The following is a 21,732-nucleotide window of genomic DNA, read 5'->3' on the forward strand; positions in this document are numbered from 1 at the left end:
TGGACAAAGTTTTGAAATATGCCGTTCATTGAAGGCGCGGCTTATAACCCAGGGCGCCTTATGGTGCGGAAAATACGGTAGTGGTATTTTATTTGAGCTAAGCAAAATGATCTGCCAATAGAACAAGAAAATTTGGCTTGTCAAGACTTTCCAAAACAAGTCAAATTAAAGCTGCAAGCAGCGTTGGTCGGGCCCGCGTATTTGGCAGGTGCTAGTCCTAAGTGTCCCAATACTTTTGTGAAGTTTTAATCCCAAGTGTCCCAATACTTTTGTCCAGTGTAAGTGTCCCAATACTTGTGTCCAGTGGTAGTCCTAAGTGTCCCAATACTTTAGTCTACTTTTAGTGCGAAGTGTCCCAATACTTTTGTCCAGTATTCGTCGTAAGTGTCCCAATACCTTTGTCCAGTTTTAGTCGTAAGTGTCCCAATACTTTTGTCCAGTGGCAATCCGAAGTGTCCTAATACTTATGTCGAGTTGTAGTCAAGTGTCCCAATACTTTTGTCAAGTTTTAGTAATTTTTTAGGGCCCACATGGCCCATTGCATAAGGACTCCCACAGGGAGTCCTTATGCAATGGGACATAAGGACCTATTGAATTTGTAAGGTTTTATTATTATTATTATACCGGCCGCCTCTTTGAGCTGCAATTTGACCCACTTAACATGCTTCAAAACTCACCATATTTGACGCACACGTCAGGACCTGCGAAAATTGCCTTTTGATAAAAAAACCAAACCCCAAAAATAAAAATTGCGCTCTAGCTCCCCCTAGGAAAAAAAAACTAGACTGCCTGTAACTCCCACTAGGAAGGTCGGAGAGACATGAAACAAAAACCTCTATGTAGGTCTGACTTACACCTACCTTTCATAATTGTATATCCTCAGGCAAAAATCAACAGGAAGTTGGCAATTCCCCCTTCAAGACAAAAAAGTACTAAAAACAGTCACTTTTGCCTCTTTGAGCTGTAATTTGACCCCCTTAACACGCTTCAAAACTCACCGAACTGAACGCACACATCAGGACTGGCAAATATTACGATCTAATAAAAAACCTAACCCCAAATTTAAAAATTGCGCTCTTGAGCAATTTTTGAATAAAACGGAGAAAAAACTGCTCCTCGGAAGACAAAAATGACAAAACTGCCTGTAACTCCCACTGGGAAGGTCGGAGAGACATGAAACAAAAACTTCTCCGTAGGTCTCACTTAGACCTACATTTCATAAATTGACAACCCCCAGCAAAAATCTACAGGAAGTTTTCTATTCCCCCTTCAACACAACATTTTTGTAAAAACCGGTCACCTTTCTTCAAACATGATCTCCTCTGAGCGTGTTTGACGTTTCGTCTTCAAACTAACACAGGAGAGAGATTGAACCCTTCTAATTGAAAGTTAGTGAAAGAGTTTTGATACCGGCTCCGGTTTTGATTTTATGACCCTTCAAAGAGCCGCTACGCTGATGCTGCTGATTTTTCAAGAATGCTGCTGACAAGCAGGAAGCACCAACGTGCCCACACAATGCAGACAAGGTAGGTACACTAAACAAAAGTATTGGGACAATTCGGACTAAAAGTAGACAAAAGTATTGGGACACTTATGACGAAAACTGAACAAAAGTATTGGGACACTTACACTGGAAAAAAATATTGGGACACTTAGGAATACCACTGAACAAAAGTATTGGGACACTTAGGACTACCACTGGACACAAGTATTGGGACACCTACACTGGACAAAAGTATTGGGACACTTGGGACTAAAACTTGACAAAAGTATTTGGACACTTTGGACTAGCACCTGCCAAATACGCGGGCCCGACCAATGCTGCTTGCAGCTTTAATTTAAATTGTAATTTTGAAGAATTTATCTGAATGTGCATGAACTATTTCCGTTAGGAATGTCACATGTTAAATGTTTAAATATTAACTGTCAGTTTACTGTACTGTGCCAACTGTACTACTATATGAGTACCTATTTAGGGACCGCAATGTCCCTTTGGGACAGAGGACCCTATTGTATTTCGTGCATTTTATTATTATTATTCCGCCGCCTCTTTGAGCTGTAATTTGACCCCCTTAGCATGCTTCAAAACTCACCATATTTGAAACACACATCAGGACTGGCGAAAATTGCCATCTAATAAAAAACCAAACCCCAAAACTCAAAATTGCGCTCTAGCGCCCCCTAGGAAAAAACACAGACAAAACTGCCTGTAATTCCAGTAGGAATGTCGTAGAGACATGAAACAAAAACCTCTATGTAGGTCTGACTTAGAACTAGATTTCATACATTGACTTCTTTCAGCAAAAATCAACAGGAAGTTGGCAATTCCCCCTTCAAAACAAAAGTTTAGTAAAAACAGTCACTTTTGCCTCTTTGAGCTGTAATTTGACCCCCTTAGCATGCTTCAAAACTCACCATATTTGACACACACATCAGGACTGGCAAAAATTGCCATCTAATAAAAAACCAAACCCCAAAACTCAAAATTGCGCTCTAGCGCCCCCTAGGAAAAAACACAGACAAAACTGCCTGTAATTCCCAGTAGGAATGTCGTAGAGACATGAAACAAAAACCTCTATGTAGGTCTGACTTAGAACTAGATTTCATACATTGACTTCTTTCAGCAAAAATCAACAGGAATTTGGCAATTCCCCCTTCAAAACAAAAGTTTAGTAAAAACAGTCACTTTTGCCTCTTTGAGCTGTAATTTGACCCCCTTAGCATGCTTCAAAACTCACCATATTTGACACACACATCAGGACTGGCAAAAATTGCCATCTAATAAAAAACCAAACCCCAAAACTCAAAATTGCGCTCTAGCGCCCCCCTAGGAAAAAACACAGACAAAACTGCTTGTAACTTCCGGTAGGTATGTCATAGAGACATGAAACAAAAACCTCTATGTAGGTCCGACTTAGAACTAGATTTCATACATTGACTTCTTTCAGCAAAAATCAACAAGAAGTTGGCAATTCCCCCTTCAAAACAAAAGTTTAGTAAAAACAGTCACTTTTGCCTCTTTGAGCTGTAATTTGACCCCCTTAGCATGCTTCAAAACTCACCAAACTGGACACACACATCAGGACTGGCGAAAATTGCCATCTAATAAAAAACCAAACCCCAAAACTCAAAATTGCGCTCTAGCGCCCCCTAGGAAAAAACACAGACAAAACTGCCTGTAATTCCCAGTAGGAATGTCGTAGAGAGACATGAAACAAAAACCTCTATGTAGGTCTGACTTAGAACTAGATTTCATACATTGACTTCTTTCAGCAAAAATCAACAGGAAGTTGGCAATTCCCCCTTCAAAACAAAAGTTTTGTAAAAACAGTCACTTTTGCCTCTTTGAGCTGTAATTTGACCCCCTTAGCATGCTTCAAAACTCACCATATTTGACACACACATCAGGACTAGCGAAAATTGCCATCTAATAAAAAACCAAACCCCAAAACTCAAAATTGCGCTCTAGCGCCCCCTAGGAAAAAACACAGACAAAAACACAGACAAAACTGCTTGTAACTTCCGGTAGGTATGTCATAGAGACATGAAACAAAAAACCTCTATGTAGGTCTGACTTAGAACTAGATTTCATACATTGACTTCTTTCAGCAAAAATCAACAGGAAGTTGGCAATTCCCCCTTCAAAACAAAAGTTTAGTAAAAACAGTCACTTTTGCCTCTTTGAGCTGTAATTTGACCCCCTTAGCATGCTTCAAAACTCACCATATTTGACACACACATCAGGACTGGCGAAAATTGCCATCTAATAAAAACCCAAACCCCAAAACTCAAAATTGCGCTCTAGCGCCCCCTAGGAAAAACCACAGACAAAACTGCTTGTAACTTCCGGTAGGTATGTCATAGAGACATGAAACAAAAACCTCAATTCCCCCTTCAAAACAAAAGTTTAGTAAAAACAGTCACTTTTGCCTCTTTGAGCTGTAATTTGACCCCCTTAGCATGCTTCAAAACTCACCATATTTGACACACACATCAGGACTGGCGAAAATTGCCATCTAATAAAAAACCAAACCCCAAAACTCAAAATTGCGCTCTAGCGCCCCCTAGGAAAAAACACAGACAAAACTGCCTGTAATTCCCAGTAGGAATGTCGTAGAGACATGAAACAAAAACCTCTATGTAGGTCTGACTTAGAACTAGATTTCATACATTGACTTCTTTCAGCAAAAAATCAACAGGAAGTTGGCAATTCCCCCTTCAAAACAAAAGTTTAGTAAAAACAGTCACTTTTGCCTCTTTGAGCTGTAATTTGACCCCCTTAACATGCTTCAAAACTCACCAAACTGGACACACACATCAGGACTGGCAAAAATTGTGATCTAATAAAAAACCCAACCCCAAAACTCTAAATTGCGCTCTAGCGCCCCCTAGGAAGAAAATATAGACACAACTGCTTCTAGGAAGAAAACTCAAGACAAAACTGCCTGTAACTTCCAGTAGGAATGTCTTAGAGACATGAAACAAAAACCTCTATGTAGGTCTCACTTAGACCTACATTTCATATATTGGCAGCCCCCAGCAAAAATCAACAGGAAGTTTGCAATTCCCCCTTCAAAACAAAAGTTTTGTAAGAACCGGTCACCTTTTTTCAAACATTATCTCCTCTGAGCGCGTTTGTTGTGTCGGCTTCAAACTAGCACAGGAGAGAGATTGAACCCTTCTGATTAAAAGTTGACCAAAGAGTTTTAATTACTGCTCCGGTTTGGATTTTATGTGCCGTCAAAGTCGGTCCCGTCCATCGCTGCTATGTAGGGCTCACTTAGATCTACATTTCATAAATTGACAACCCCCAGCAAAAATCAACAGGAAGTTTGCTATTCCCCCTTCAAAACAATTTTTTTGTAAAAACCGGTCACCTTCCTTCAAAAACTATCTCCTCTGAGCGCGTTTGTCGTTTCGGCTTCAAACTAACACAGGAGAGAGATTAAACCCTTGTGTATAAAATAACAGAACAGCGTTTTAATACCTGCTCCGGTTTTGATTTTATGACCCTTCAAAGACCCGCTGCGCTGATGCTGCTGTTTTTTTAAGATGGCTGCTTAAAAGCAGGAAGCACCAGCGTGCCCACACAATGCAGACAAGGTAGGTACACTAGACAAAAGTCTTGGGACACTTATGACTACCACCGGACAAAAGTATTGGGACACTTAGGCCGAAAACTGGACAAAAGTATTGGGACACTTGGGCCGAAAACTGGACAAAAGTATTGGGACACTTGGGACTACAACTTGACAAAAGTATTGGGACACTTAGGACTACAACTGGACAAAAGTATTGGGACACCTACACTGGCCAAAAGTATTGGGACACTTAGGACTACAACTTGACAAAAGTATTGGGACACTTAGGACTACAACTGGACAAAAGTATTGGGACACTTGGGACTACCACTGGACAAAAGTATTGGGACGCTTACACTGGACAAAAGTATTGGGACACTTAGGACTACAACTGGACAAAAGTATTGGGACACTTAGGACTACCACTGGACAAAAGTATTGGGACACTTACACTGGCCAAAAGTATTGGGATGCTTAGGACTACAACTTGACAAAAGTATTGGGACACTTAGGACTAGAACTGGACAAAAGTATTGGGACACTTAGAACTACCACTTGACAAAAGTATTGGGACACTTACACTGGCCAAAAGTATTGGGACGCTTACACTGGACAAAAGTATTGGGACACTTAGGACTACAACTGGACAAAAGTATTGGGACACTTAAGACTACCACTAGACAAAAGTATTGGGACACTTACACTGGCCAAAAGTATTGGGACACTTAGGACTACAACTTGACAAAAGTATTGGGACACTTAGGACTACAACTGGCCAAAAGTATTGGGACGCTTACACTGGACAAAAGTATTGGGACACTTAGGACTACAACTGGACAAAAGTATTGGGACACTTAGGACTACTACTAGACAAAAGTATTGGGACACTTACACTGGCCAAAAGTATTGGGACACTTAGGACTACCACTGGACAAAAGTATTGGGACACTTACACTGGCCAAAAGTATTGGGACACTTAGGACTACAACTTGACAAAAGTATTGGGACACTTAGGACTAGAACTGGACAAAAGTATTGGGACACTTCGGACTAAACGTAGACAAAAGTATTGGGACACTTAGGACTACCACTTGACAAAAGTATTGGGACACTTACACTGGCCAAAAGTATTGGGACGCTTACACTGGACAAAAGTATTGGGACACTTAGGACTACAACTGGACAAAAGTATTGGGACACTTAGGACTACCACTAGACAAAAGTATTGGGACACTTAGGACTACCACTAGACAAAAGTATTGGGACACTTACACTGGCCAAAAGTATTGGGACACTTAGGACTACCACTGGACAAAAGTATTGGGACACTTAGGACTACAACTGGACAAAAGTATTGGGACACTTAAGACTACCACTAGACAAAAGTATTGGGACACTTACACTGGCCAAAAGTATTGGGATACTTAGGACTACAACTGGACAAAAGTATTGGGACACTTAGGACTACAACTGGACAAAAGTATTGGGACACTTAGGACTACCACTGGACAAAAGTATTGGGACGCTTACACTGGACAAAAGTATTGGGACACTTAGGACTACAACTGGACAAAAGTATTGGGACACTTAGGACTACCACTGGACAAAAGTATTGGGACACTTACACTGGCCAAAAGTATTGGGACGCTTACACTGGACAAAAGTATTGGGACACTTAGGACTACCACTGGACAAAAGTATTGGGACACTTACACTGGCCAAAAGTATTGGGACACTTAGGACTACAACTTGACAAAAGTATTGGAACACTTAGGACTAGAACTGGACAAAAGTATTGGGACACTTCGGACTAAACGTAGACAAAAGTATTGGGACACTCAGGACTACCACTTGACAAAAGTATTGGGACGCTTACACTGGACAAAAGTATTGGGACACTTAGGACTACAACTTGACAAAAGTATTGGGACACTTAGGACTAGACTGGACAAAAGTCTTGGGACACTTTGGACTAAATGTAGACAAAAGTATTGGGACACTTAGGACTACCACTTGACAAAAGTATTGGGACACTTACACTGGCCAAAAGTATTGGGACGCTTACACTGGAGAAAAGTATTGGGACACTTAGGACTACAACTGGACAAAAGTATTGGGACACTTAGGACTACCACTAGACAAAAGTATTGGGACACTTAGGACTACCACTAGACAAAAGTATTGGGACACTTACACTGGCCAAAAGTATTGGGACACTTAGGACTACCACTGGACAAAAGTATTGGGACACTTAGGACTACAACTGGACAAAAGTATTGGGACACTTAAGACTACCACTAGACAAAAGTATTGGGACACTTACACTGGCCAAAAGTATTGGGATACTTAGGACTACAACTGGACAAAAGTATTGGGACACTTAGGACTACAACTGGACAAAAGTATTGGGACACTTAGGACTACCACTGGACAAAAGTATTGGGACGCTTACACTGGACAAAAGTATTGGGACACTTAGGACTACAACTGGACAAAAGTATTGGGACACTTAGGACTACCACTGGACAAAAGTATTGGGACACTTACACTGGCCAAAAGTATTGGGACACTTAGGACTACAACTTGACAAAAGTATTGGGACACTTAGGACTAGAACTGGACAAAAGTATTGGGACACTTCGGACTAAACGTAGACAAAAGTATTGGGACACTTAGGACTACCACTTGACAAAAGTATTGGGACACTTACACTGGCCAAAAGTATTGGGACGCTTACACTGGACAAAAGTATTGGGACACTTAGGACTACCACTGGACAAAAGTATTGGGACACTTACACTGGCCAAAAGTATTGGGACACTTAGGACTACAACTTGACAAAAGTATTGGAACACTTAGGACTAGAACTGGACAAAAGTATTGGGACACTTCGGACTAAACGTAGACAAAAGTATTGGGACACTCAGGACTACCACTTGACAAAAGTATTGGGACACTTACACTGGCCAAAAGTATTGGGACGCTTACACTGGACAAAAGTATTGGGACACTTAGGACTACAACTTGACAAAAGTATTGGGACACTTAGGACTAGAACTGGACAAAAGTATTGGGACACTTTGGACTAAATGTAGACAAAAGTATTGGGACACTTAGGACTACCACTTGACAAAAGTATTGGGACACTTACACTGGCCAAAAGTATTGGGACGCTTACACTGGAGAAAAGTATTGGGACACTTAGGACTACAACTGGACAAAAGTATTGGGACACTTAGGACTACCACTAGACAAAAGTATTGGGACACTTACACTGGCCAAAAGTATTGGGACGCTTACACTGGACAAAAGTATTGGGACACTTAGGACTACAACTTGACAAAAGTATTGGGACACTTAGGACTAGAACTGGACAAAAGTATTGGGACACTTTGGACTACCACTGGACAAAAGTATTGGGACACTTACACTGGCCAAAAGTATTGGGACACTTAGGACTACAACTTGACAAAAGTATTGGGACACTTAGGACTACAACTGGACAAAAGTATTGGGACACTTAGGACTACAACTGGACAAAAGTATTGGGACACTTAGGACTACCACTGGACAAAAGTATTGGGACACTTACACTGGCCAAAAGTATTGGGACACTTAGGACTACAACTTGACAAAAGTATTGGGACACTTAGGACTACAACTGGACAAAAGTATTGGGACACTTGGGACTACCACTGGACAAAAGTATTGGGACGCTTACACTGGACAAAAGTATTGGGACACTTAGGACTACAACTGGACAAAAGTATTGGGACACTTAGGACTACCACTAGACAAAAGTATTGGGACACTTACACTGGCCAAAAGTATTGGGACACTTAGGACTACAACTTGACAAAAGTATTGGGACACTTAGGACTACAACTGGACAAAAGTATTGGGACACTTAGGACTACCACTGGACAAAAGTATTGGGACACTTACACTGGCCAAAAGTATTGGGACACTTAGGACTACAACTTGACAAAAGTATTGGAACACTTAGGACTAGAACTGGACAAAAGTATTGGGACACTTCGGACTAAACGTAGACAAAAGTATTGGGACACTCAGGACTACCACTTGACAAAAGTATTGGGACGCTTACACTGGACAAAAGTATTGGGACACTTAGGACTACAACTTGACAAAAGTATTGGGACACTTAGGACTAGAACTGGACAAAAGTCTTGGGACACTTTGGACTAAATGTAGACAAAAGTATTGGGACACTTAGGACTACCACTTGACAAAAGTATTGGGACACTTACACTGGCCAAAAGTATTGGGACGCTTACACTGGAGAAAAGTATTGGGACACTTAGGACTACAACTGGACAAAAGTATTGGGACACTTAGGACTACCACTAGACAAAAGTATTGGGACACTTAGGACTACCACTAGACAAAAGTATTGGGACACTTACACTGGCCAAAAGTATTGGGACACTTAGGACTACCACTGGACAAAAGTATTGGGACACTTAGGACTACAACTGGACAAAAGTATTGGGACACTTAAGACTACCACTAGACAAAAGTATTGGGACACTTACACTGGCCAAAAGTATTGGGATACTTAGGACTACAACTGGACAAAAGTATTGGGACACTTAGGACTACAACTGGACAAAAGTATTGGGACACTTAGGACTACCACTGGACAAAAGTATTGGGACGCTTACACTGGACAAAAGTATTGGGACACTTAGGACTACAACTGGACAAAAGTATTGGGACACTTAGGACTACCACTGGACAAAAGTATTGGGACACTTACACTGGCCAAAAGTATTGGGACACTTAGGACTACAACTTGACAAAAGTATTGGGACACTTAGGACTAGAACTGGACAAAAGTATTGGGACACTTCGGACTAAACGTAGACAAAAGTATTGGGACACTTAGGACTACCACTTGACAAAAGTATTGGGACACTTACACTGGCCAAAAGTATTGGGACGCTTACACTGGACAAAAGTATTGGGACACTTAGGACTACCACTGGACAAAAGTATTGGGACACTTACACTGGCCAAAAGTATTGGGACACTTAGGACTACAACTTGACAAAAGTATTGGAACACTTAGGACTAGAACTGGACAAAAGTATTGGGACACTTCGGACTAAACGTAGACAAAAGTATTGGGACACTCAGGACTACCACTTGACAAAAGTATTGGGACACTTACACTGGCCAAAAGTATTGGGACGCTTACACTGGACAAAAGTATTGGGACACTTAGGACTACAACTTGACAAAAGTATTGGGACACTTAGGACTAGAACTGGACAAAAGTATTGGGACACTTTGGACTAAATGTAGACAAAAGTATTGGGACACTTAGGACTACCACTTGACAAAAGTATTGGGACACTTACACTGGCCAAAAGTATTGGGACGCTTACACTGGAGAAAAGTATTGGGACACTTAGGACTACAACTGGACAAAAGTATTGGGACACTTAGGACTACCACTAGACAAAAGTATTGGGACACTTACACTGGCCAAAAGTATTGGGACGCTTACACTGGACAAAAGTATTGGGACACTTAGGACTACAACTTGACAAAAGTATTGGGACACTTAGGACTAGAACTGGACAAAAGTATTGGGACACTTTGGACTACCACTGGACAAAAGTATTGGGACACTTACACTGGCCAAAAGTATTGGGACACTTAGGACTACAACTTGACAAAAGTATTGGGACACTTAGGACTACAACTGGACAAAAGTATTGGGACACTTAGGACTACAACTGGACAAAAGTATTGGGACACTTAGGACTACCACTGGACAAAAGTATTGGGACACTTACACTGGCCAAAAGTATTGGGACACTTAGGACTACAACTTGACAAAAGTATTGGGACACTTAGGACTACAACTGGACAAAAGTATTGGGACACTTGGGACTACCACTGGACAAAAGTATTGGGACGCTTACACTGGACAAAAGTATTGGGACACTTAGGACTACAACTGGACAAAAGTATTGGGACACTTAGGACTACCACTAGACAAAAGTATTGGGACACTTACACTGGCCAAAAGTATTGGGACACTTAGGACTACAACTTGACAAAAGTATTGGGACACTTAGGACTACAACTGGACAAAAGTATTGGGACACTTAGGACTACCACTGGACAAAAGTATTGGGACACCTACACTGGCCAAAAGTATTGGGACACTTAGGACTACAACTTGACAAAAGTATTGGGACACTTAGGACTAAAACTGGACAATAGTATTGGGACACTTAGGACTAGCACCTGCCAAATATGCGGGATGCTGCTTGCAGCTTTAATTTTTTCTTGTTTTTGAACACTTGACTTTTTGCAGTGTACGGTTTGTGTTACAGCCTTATTCCGAAATGGAATACATTATTTCTTGTCCTCAAAATTCTACAAACAATACCCAAAATTGTATTTACATTTTTGTATTTATTTAGCAATTAAAATAAAAATGATGCTGTACTTGAGCTATTAAATTGCATATTACATTCTAGTTTTTGTATTTACAAAGAAACAACATTTAATAATCATTAGAGTCGTACTTCTTAAAATAGCCGGCGTGAAAAAAACTACAGACGTCTCCAGCTAGGTGGCAGCAACTCATACAGCGCTTTGTATGGAAAAATAACTACATATCATCAGGTTGTCAATCCTATTTAAATATAGGAGGGGTGTGAAAAGAATGATGTCATTACATCAAATAATTGAGGAAGCACTGATTTAAGGGAACAAAATACCAAACGAAAACTACTTGGCTTTTGTCTAAAACAGGAAACCTTAACGACAGGAGAGTGTTTTCGAGCTCTGGCTTCTCCTCGGCACCATCCCTGGCCATGACTCTGAATTTGTTTACAAAGTATCTACACTTCCTGTCCCTCACTAAGGGCCTGATTTACCAAGATCCAAATACCTTGCACTGTCCCATCCATAAAGTATCCTATTAGTGGGCATGTGATTTACTAAGACCGCGTGTGCAATTGAAAAGTGGTGCAGAGCGCCTTATTTCAAGGAGGATTTTGCGTGTCCTATACGGTCATTGACTGCACATCCATGTTATCATGCGCCTTTTGCCTTCTTTTCAGACATGCAGGAGATATCGACAACTTTTTATGGGCATTTTAGAAGCAGTCGTGCATAGGGATGATGTTCGAAACCGGTTCTCTCGGTTGTTCGATAAGAAAAGAACCGATTCCATGGACTCGAATCCCTTTTTGAGAACCGGTTCCCGTTATCGAGGCCACTATAGTAAAGAAAAAGAGTTGGTTCTTTTATTCGAATCCCTGGGAACGAATCCCTTCCCACAGGAAATGCCCTGTGGGACGGCAATGTTACGCCCATTTGATTGTAGACTCTTACTGACACCTTGTGGCGATATGAAAATACTACGCGTCATTAGTTTGGGCACTTCCGGGTTGGCGACGTCAGTTCAGTTCATGAGACAATTGAGAAGTAGACAAGTTGTGTTAGCTCTTACAAGCCTTGGAAAAGATAAGTCTGTAAGTAAACTGTTTAACTTGTTTATGTAACTCAATATTAAGGTGGAGAGTGGTTACATTTGATACTAAGATGTTTATTGACAAACTATTTTTGCGCACTGTTTCAATGGATGTTTTGAGGACTTAAAATGGCTGCCAGTCGTGTATTTCCACCAGCAAAATAATTTTTTGGAAGAAGAATTGTTGATTGATGACTGGTGTTCTTAGTGTCAGAGTGTGTGTAGTTAGTATGTTCCAATAGCAGCAGAAGTGCACTTTTTGGAGAGCTGTATTATTTTCAGTTTTGTGCCCGAGGGACTGATTTTATTTAACACTATATTCCGGAAGAACTTTGAACATGTCACGAGGGAGGTGCTGGACATTGAGTCCGAGTGGACCATGTTCCGTACCTCTATTGCCGAGGCGGCCGATTGGAGCTGTGGCCGCAAGGTAGTTGGTGCCTGTCGTGGGGGTAATCCTAGAACCCGTTGGTGGACACCGGCGGTGAGGGATGCCGTCAGGCTGAAGAAGGAGTCCTACCGGGTTCTTTTGGCTCATGGGACTCCTGAGGCAGCGGACAGGTACCGACAGGCCAAGCGGTGTGCGGCTTCAGCGGTCACGGAGGCAAAAACTCGGACATGGGAGGAGTTCGGGGAGGCCATGGAAAAAGACTTCCGGACGGCTTCGAAGCAATTCTGGACCACCATCCGCCGCCTCAGGAAGGGGAAGCAGTGCAGTGTCAACACCGTGTATGGCGGGGATGGTGTTCTGCTGACCTCGACTGCGGATGTTGTGGATCGGTGGAGGGAATACTTCGAAGACCTCCTCAATCCTACCAGCACGTCTTCCTATGAGGAAGCAGGGCCTGGGGAATCTGTGGTGGGCTCTCCTATTTCTGGGGCTGAGGTTGCCGAGGTAGTTAAAAAGCTCCTCGGTGGCAAGGCCCCGGGGGTGGATGAGATCCGCCCGGAGTTCCTTAAGGCTCTGGATGTTGTGGGGCTGTCTTGGTTGACAAGACTCTGCAACATCGCGTGGACATCGGGGGCGGTACCTCTGGATTGGCAGACCGGGGTGGTGGTTCCTCTCTTTAAGAAGGGGAACCGCAGGGTGAGTTCCAACTATCGTGGGATCACACTCCTCAGCCTTCCCGGTAAGGTCTATTCAGGTGTACTGGAGAGGAGGCTACGCCGGATAGTCGAACCTCGGATTCAGGACCAGCTCTATACTCTCGGCAGGGTCCTTGAGGGTGCATGGGAGTTTGCCCAACCAGTCTACATGTGCTTTGTGGACTTGGAGAAGGCATTCGACCGTGTACCCCGGGAAGTCCTGTGGGGAGTGCTCAGAGAGTATGGGGTAACGGACTGTCTTATTGTGGCAGTTCGCTCCCTGTATGATCAGTGTCAGAGCTTGGTCCGCATTGCCGGCAGTAAGTCGGACACGTTTCCAGTGAGGGTTGGACTCCGCCAAGGCTGCCCTTTGTCACCGATTCTGTTCATAACCTTTATGGACAGAATTTCTAGGCGCAGTCAGGGCGTTGAGGGGATCTGGTTTGGTGGCTGCAGGATTAGGTCACTGCTATTTGCAGATGATGTGGTCCTGATGGCTTCCTCCGGCCAAGATCTTCAGCTCTCACTGGATCGGTTCGCAGCCGAGTGTGAAGCGACTGGGATGGGAATCAGCACCTCCAAGTCCGAGTCCATGGTTCTCTCCCGGAAAAGGGTGGAGTACCATCTCCGGGTTGGGGAGGAGATCTTGCCCCAAGTGGAGGAGTTCAAGTACCTCGGAGTCTTGTTCACGAGTGGGGGAAGAGTGGATCGTGAGATCGACAGGCGGATCGGTGCGGCGTCTTCAGTAATGCGGACGCTGTATCGATCCGTTGTGGTGAAGAAGGAGCTGAGCCGGAAGGCAAAGCTCTTGATTTACCGGTCGATCTACGTTCCCATCCTCACCTATGGTCATGAGCTTTGGGTCATGACCGAAAGGACAAGATCACGGGTACAAGCGGCCGAAATGAGTTTCCTCCGCCGAGTGGCGGGTCTCTCCCTTAGAGATAGGGTGAGAAGCTCTGTCATCCGGGGGGAGCTCAAAGTAAAGCCGCTGCTCCTCCACATGGAGAGGAGCCAGATGAGGTGGTTCGGGCATCTGGTCAGGATGCCACCCGAACGCCTCCCTAGGAAGGTGTTTCGGGCACGTCCGACCGGTAAGAGGCCACGGGGAAGACCCAGGACACGTTGGGAAGACTATGTCTCCCGGCTGGCCTGGGAACGCCTCGGGATCCCCCGGGAGGAGCTGGACGAAGTGGCTGGGGAGAGGGAAGTCTGGGCTTCCCTGCTTAGGCTGCTGCCCCCGCGACCCGACCTCGGATAAGCGGAAGAAGATGGATGGATGTATGGACTATATTATTATTTATACACCTATAGTGATCACAGAGACAGGTTGTTTTTGTGTTACTGTATATATTTGTTTTTCTGAAAAATCCCACTTAATATACTTTGGGTAACAACAGTCAATATTTATTTATTTATTTTATTTTATTCTTTTCTTATAAAATAAAAGTGAGCTTTTGTTAGTCAAATATATTCTATGGCAAAAAAACAATCATTCAAAAAATCAAAAACGTATCAATTGAATTTGTTTTGATCAGCCCCCTAAGTCATCTCGCAGCTATGAACTTATAAAAGGATGTTGCTGAACAGACAATGTGTCTAATACTTCTTATTTTTGACCGTTTAGATAGTAGTCTAATGTACATAAGTATTTGCGTGGTTGCCTTATGTAAGCCATTTGTGGAAATATTTAGGTTGTCCTCTTAAGTTTTTGGATATAAGTCTTATGTAAGTCTTTAGGTAATAGTCTTATGTTAGTCTTCATATTGCAGTCTTGTGTAAGTCTTTAGGTGGTTGTCTTATGTTAGTCTTCATATTGCAGTCTTGTGTAAGTCTTTAGGTGGTTGTCTTAGCAGTCTGTGGACATATTTAGCTTGTAGTCTTATGACAATCTTTTGTTGTAGTTTTGTGTAAGTCTTTTGTAGGTTTTTAAGAAGTAGTCTTAAGGTTGCAGTCTTATGTAAGTCTTTAGGTACTAGTCTTGACTAAGTCTTAAGGTAGTAGTCTTACGTAAGTCTTACGTAAGTCGTTTGGGTAAATCTTTAGGTTGTAGTTTTGTGTAAGTCTTTAGGTAGTAGACTTAAGGTTGCAGTCTTATGTAGGTCTTTAGGTACTAGTCTTGAGTAAGTCTTTAGGTAGTAGTCTTACCTAAGTCATTTAGGTAGTAGTCCAACATAAGTCGTTTGGGTAAATCTTTAGGTTGTAGTTTTGTGTAAGTCTTTAGGTCGTAGACTTAAGGTTGCAGTCTTATGTAGGGCCTTTAGGTACTAGTCTTGACTAAGTCTTAAGGTGGCAGTCTTACGTAAGTCGTTTAGGTAGGAGTCCTACGTAAGTCGTTTGGGTAAATCTTTAGGTTGTAGTTTTGTGTAAGTCTTTAGGTAGTAGACTTAAGGTTGCAGTCTTATGTAGGTCTTTAGGTACTAGTCTTGACTAAGTCTTATGGTGGCAATCTTATGTAAGTCGTTTAGGTATTAGTCTTACGTAAGTCGTTTGGGTAAATCTTTAGGTTCTAGTTTTGTGTAAGTATTTAGGTAGTAGTCTTTTGTAGGTTTTTAGGTAGTAAGACTACCTAAAAGGCCTGTAAGTCCTTTAAGTAAGTCTTTAGGTAGTGGTCTTATGTAAGTTTTTAGGTAGTAGTCTTAAGGTTGCAGTCTTATGTAGGTCTTTAGGTACTAGTCTTGACTAAGTCTTAAGGTAGTAGTCTTACGTAAGTCTTACGTAAGTCGTTTGGGTAAATCTTTAGGTTGTAGTTTTGTGTAAGTCTTTAGGTAGTAGACTTAAAGTTGCAGTCTTATGTAGGTCTTTAGGTACTAGTCTTGAGTAAGTCTTTAGGTAGTAGTCTTACCTAAGTCGTTTAGGTAGTAGTCCTACATAAGTCGTTTGGGTAAATCTTTAGGTTGTAGTTTTGTGTAAGTCTTTAGGTAGTAGTCTTAAGGTTGCAGTCTTATGTAGGTCTTTAGGTACTAGTCTTGACTAAGTCTTAAGGTGGCAGTCTTACGTAAGTCGTTTAGGTAGTAGTCCTACGTAAGTCGTTTGGGTAAATCTTTAGGTTGTAGTTTTGTGTAAGTCTTTAGGTAGTAGACTTAAGGTTGCAGTTTTATGTAGTCTTAAGGTGGCAGACTTACGTAAGTCGTTTGGTAGTAGTCTTACGTAAGTCGTTTGGGTAAATCTTTAGGTTGTAGTTTTGTCTAAGTCTTTAGGTAGCAGTCTTACGTAAGTCGTTTTGGTAGTAGTCCTACGTAAGTCGTTTGGGTAAATCTTTAGGTTGTAGTTTTGTGTAAGTCTTTAGGTAGTAGACTTAAGGTTGCCGTCTTATGTAGTCTTAAGGTGGCAAACTTACGTAAGTCGTTTAGGTAGTAGTCCTACGTAAGTCGTTTGGGTAAATCTTTAGGTTGTAGTTTTGTGTAAGTCTTTAGGTAGTAGACTTAAGGTTGCAGTCTTATGTAGGTCTTTAGGTACTAGTCTTGAGTAACTCTTAAGGTGGCAATCTTATGTAAGTCGTTTAGGTAGTAGTCTTACGTAAGTCGTTTGGGTAAATCTTTAGGTTCTAGTTTTGTGTAAGTATTTAGGTAGTAGTCTTTTGTAGGTTTTTAGGTAGTAAGACTACCTAAAAGGCCTGTAAGTCCTTTAAGAAAGTCTTTAGGTAGTGGTCTTATGTAAGTTTTTAGGTAGTAGACTTAAGGTTGCAGTCTTATGTAGGTCTTTAGGTACTAGTCTTGACTAAGTCTTAAGGTAGTAGTCTTACGTAAGTCTTACGTAAGTCGTTTGGGTAAATCTTTAGGTTGTAGTTTTGTGTAAGTCTTTAGGTAGTAGACTTAAGGTTGCAGTCAGTCTTATGTAGGTCTTTAGGTACTAGTCTTGAGTAAGTCTTTAGGTAGTAGTCTTACCTAAGTCGTTTAGGTAGTAGTCCTACATAAGTCGTTTGGGTAAATCTTTAGGTTGTAGTTTTGTGTAAGTCTTTAGGTAGTAGACTTAGGGTTGCAGTCTTATGTAGGTATTTAGGTACTAGTCTTGAGTAAGTCTTAAGGTGGCAATCTTACGTAAGTCTTTAGGTAGTAGTCTTACGTAAGTCGTTTGGGTAAATCTTTAGGTTGTAGTTTTTAGTAAGTCTTTAGGTAGTAGACTTAAGGTTGCAGTCAGTCTTATGTAGGTCTTTAGGTACTAGTCTTGAGTAAGTCTTTAGGTAGTAGTCTTACCTAAGTCGTTTAGGTAGTAGTCCTACATAAGTCGTTTGGGTAAATCTTTAGGTTGTAGTTTTGTGTAAGTCTTTAGGTAGTAGACTTAGGGTTGCAGTCTTATGTAGGTATTTAGGTACTAGTCTTGAGTAAGTCTTAAGGTGGCAATCTTACGTAAGTCTTTAGGTAGTAGTCTTACGTAAGTCGTTTGGGTAAATCTTTAGGTTGTAGTTTTGTGTAAGTCTTTAGGTAGTAGACTTAAGGTTGCAGTCTTATGTAGGTCTTTAGGTACTAGTCTTGAGTAACTCTTAAGGTGGCAATCTTATGTAAGTCGTTTAGGTAGTAGTCTTACGTAAGTCGTTTGGGTAAATCTTTAGGTTCTAGTTTTGTGTAAGTATTTAGGTAGTAGTCTTTTGTAGGTTTTTAGGTAGTAAGACTACCTAAAAGGCCTGTAAGTCCTTTAAGAAAGTCTTTAGGTAGTGGTCTTATGTAAGTCTTTAGGTAGTAGTTTTGTGTAAGTCTTTAGGTAGTGGTCTTATGTACGTTTTTAGGTAGTAGACCTAAGGTTGCAGTCTTATGTAGGTCTTTAGGTACTAGTCTTGACTAAGTCTTAAGGTTGCAGTCTTATGTAGGTCTTTAGGTACTAGTCTTGAGTAAGTCTTAAGGTGGCAATCTTATGTAAGTCGTTTAGGTAGTAGTCTTACGTAAGTCTTTAGGTAGTAGTCTTACGTAAGTCGTTTGGGTAAATCTGTAGGTTGTAGTTTTGTGTAAGTCTTTTGTAGGTTTTTAGGTAGTAAGACTACCTAAAAGGCCTGTAAGTCCTTTAAGTAAGTCTTTAGGTAGTGGTCTTATGTAAGTTTTTAGGTAGTAGTCTTAAGGTTGTAGTCTTATGTAGGTCTTTAGGTACTAGTCTTGACTAAGTCTTAAGGTGGCAATCTTATGTAAGTCTTTAAGTAGTAGTCTTACGTAAGTCGTTTAGGTAGTAGACTTACGTAAGTCGTTTGGGTAAATCTTTAGGTTGTAGTTTTGTGTAAGTCTTTAGGTAGTGGTCTTATGTAAGTCTTTAGGTAGTAGTCTTACGTAAGTCGTTTAGGTAGTAGTCTTAAGTTTTTAGGTGGTAGTCTTAAGAATGCAGTCTTGTGTAGGTCTTTAGGTACTAGTCTTGAGGAAGTTTTAAGGTGGCAATCTTATGCAAGTCATTTAGGTAGTAGTCTTACATTAGTCATTTAGGTAGTAGTCTTACGTAAGTCTTTTGGGTAAATCTTTAGGTTGTAGTTTTGTGCAAGTCTTTAGGTAGTGGTCTTATGTACGTTTTTAGGTAGTAGACTTAAGGTTGCAGTCTTTAGGTAGTAGTCTTGAGTAAGTCTTAAGGTTGCAGTCTTATGTAGGTCTTTAGGTACTAGTCTTGAGTAAGTCTTAAGGTGGCAATCTTACGTAAGTCTTTAGGTAGTAGTCTTACGTAAGTCGTTTAGGTAGTAGTCTTACGTAAGTCGTTTGGGTAAATCTTTAGGTTGTAGTTTTGTGTAAGTCTTTAGGTAGTGGTCTTATGTACGTTTTTAGGTAGTAGACTTAAGGTGGCAATCTTATGTAGGTCTTTAGGTACCAGTCTTGACTAAGTCTTAAGGTTGCAGTCTTATGTAAGTCTTTAGGTAGTAGTCTTACGTAAGTCGTTTGGGTAAATCTTTAGGTTGTAGTTTTCTGTAAATCTTTAGGTAGTAGTCTTACGTAAGTCGTTTAGGTAGTAGTCTTAAGTTTTTAAGTGGTAGTCTTAAGAATGCAGTCTTGTGTAGGTCTTTAGGTACTAGTCTTGAGTAAGTTTTAAGGTGTCCATCTTATGTAAGTCGTTTAGGTAGTAGTCTTACATTAGTCGTTTAGGTAGTAGTCTTACGTAAGTCGGTTGGGTAAATCTTTAGGTTGTAGTTTTGTGTAAGTCTTTAGGTAGTGGTCGTATGTACGTTTTTAGGTAGTAGACTTAAGGTTGCAGTCTTATGTAGGTCTTTAGGTACTAGTCTTGAGTAAGTCTTAAGGTGGCAATCTTATGTAGGTCTTTAGGTACTAGTCTTGAGTAAGTCTTAAGGTGGCAATCTTACGTAAGTCGTTTAGGTAGTAGTCTTATGTAAGTCGTTTGGGTAAATCTTTAGGTTGTAGTTTTGTGCAAGTCTTTAGGTAGTGGTCTTATGTACGTTTTTAGGTAGTAGACTTAAGGTTGCAGTCTTATGTAGGTCTTTAGGTACTAGTCTTGACTAAGTCTTAAGGTGGCAATCTTATGTAAGTCTTTAGGTACTAGTCTTGACTAAGTCTTAAGGTTGCAGTCTTATGTAAGTCTTTAGGTACTAGTCTTGACTAAGTCTTAAGGTTGCAGTCTTATGTAGGTCTTTAGGTACTAGTCTTGAGTAAGTCTTAAGGTTGCAGTCTTATGTAGGTCTTTAGGTACTAGTCTTGAGTAAGTCTTAAGGTTGCAGTCTTATGTAGGTCTTTAGGTACTAGTCTTGACTAAGTCTTAAGGTTGCAGTCTTATGTAAGTCTTTAGGTACTAGTCTTGACTAATTCTTAAGGTTGCAGTCTTATGTAAGTCTTTAGGTACTAGTCTTGACTAAGTCTTAAGGTTGCAGTCTTATGTAAGTCTTTAGGTACTAGTCTTGACTAAGTCTTAAGGTTGCAGTCTTATGTAGGTCTTTAGGTACTAGTCTTGACTAAGTCTTAAGGTTGCAGTCTTATGTAAGTCTTTAGGTAGTAGTCTTGACTAATTCTTAAGGTTGCAGTCTTATGTAGGTCTTTAGGTACTAGTCTTGACTAAGTCTTAAGGTGGCAGTCTTATGTAGGTCTTTAGGTACTAGTGCAAAATAAAATGCTAAATAGTGCTCCCAAAAGGACAATGAGTGTTAATAAATCACATTGCGTGTGCTAAACAATGATATTTGCATTTCCTCCTCCCAGTATTGGGTTAGGGTTTTGATGACGGGCATAAATTCCGCATATTAACGAAGGCCGAGACGCAAAATGGAGGTCTTAGAAAGACTTTGCACGCCTTTAATAGATCAGCTTTGCGTGTGCTATCAAGTTTGCACCCGCTTTAGTACACGCAAACCTCCAGTAAGTCAGGCCCTGAGTGGAACATGTACCCTTCCAAGTTGGTGAGACGACGAAGAGAGCATTTACCTCATCATCAGGATCAGACTCCACATCCTGTGGCATTCCCAAGATGCATTGCAGCCGCAGGAGAGATGACAGAATGGAGAGCAGGGAGAATGTTAGCGTGAGGGCGGGGGGGGGGGGCGGTGCAAGGTGACAATGGAGCAGCACAAATCAAAACATTACAATCGAAAAAAAAGGGCAAACTATAACAAGCAGGGAGCAAGACGGGACATTTTCCCCGAGGAGAAGACGGAGCATGAGAAGCAGCAAAGCACACTGCTGCTACTTTGTGGGGTCTTAGTCCTGGCTCACATCTCCACTAGGAGCCTAAAGCTGTTCCTACCTTCCTGTGCGTGGGCAGTGTGATGTTCAAATTGCAAATAGCCGCCTGCGTGGCACCTTTACAGCTTTTGGGCTCCTTCAGGAAGGAAAGGCGTCCGCACGGCTCTTGGCCCAAGTCCCTGATCTGTTGGGGACAGAAGTGTTAGAGGAGGACAACATGAAGACCCAGCCCACTTTGGCAGGGCAAACCCAAAGAGGGGGGGGGGGGCAAACCCGACACCGCTCCAAGCACCTTTTGTTTCAACTGTTTATGACCCAGTGCAGCTGCTGCATAATGAGAGCCCTCCCCTTAGAAGCAGCTGCAGCGATGTAATCAGGAAATACACCCAGGGACGATTACCTTTTTGTACCTACTCAGTGGCCTAGTGGTTAGAGTGTCCGCCCTGAGATGGGT

General features: G+C 41.6%; 1 protein-coding gene across 1 annotated transcript in view; it reads right to left on the reverse strand.

The window, feature by feature from the left end:
• Positions 1-21,732, reverse strand: part of LOC133572380 (ankyrin-3-like) — a 367,012-nt gene that overhangs the window by 62,743 nt on the left and 282,537 nt on the right. The window contains exons 37-38 of the mRNA XM_072915334.1: positions 21,340-21,462; positions 21,021-21,047 (exon numbers count right to left, since the gene is read on the reverse strand). Of these exons, the coding sequence (XP_072771435.1) occupies positions 21,021-21,047; positions 21,340-21,462 (150 nt within the window). The remainder of the gene's footprint in view (positions 1-21,020; positions 21,048-21,339; positions 21,463-21,732) is intronic.

Source organism: Nerophis lumbriciformis, linkage group LG02 (genome assembly GCF_033978685.3).
Source record: "Nerophis lumbriciformis linkage group LG02, RoL_Nlum_v2.1, whole genome shotgun sequence".
In the NCBI taxonomy this organism is placed as follows: Eukaryota; Metazoa; Chordata; class Actinopteri; order Syngnathiformes; family Syngnathidae; genus Nerophis; species Nerophis lumbriciformis.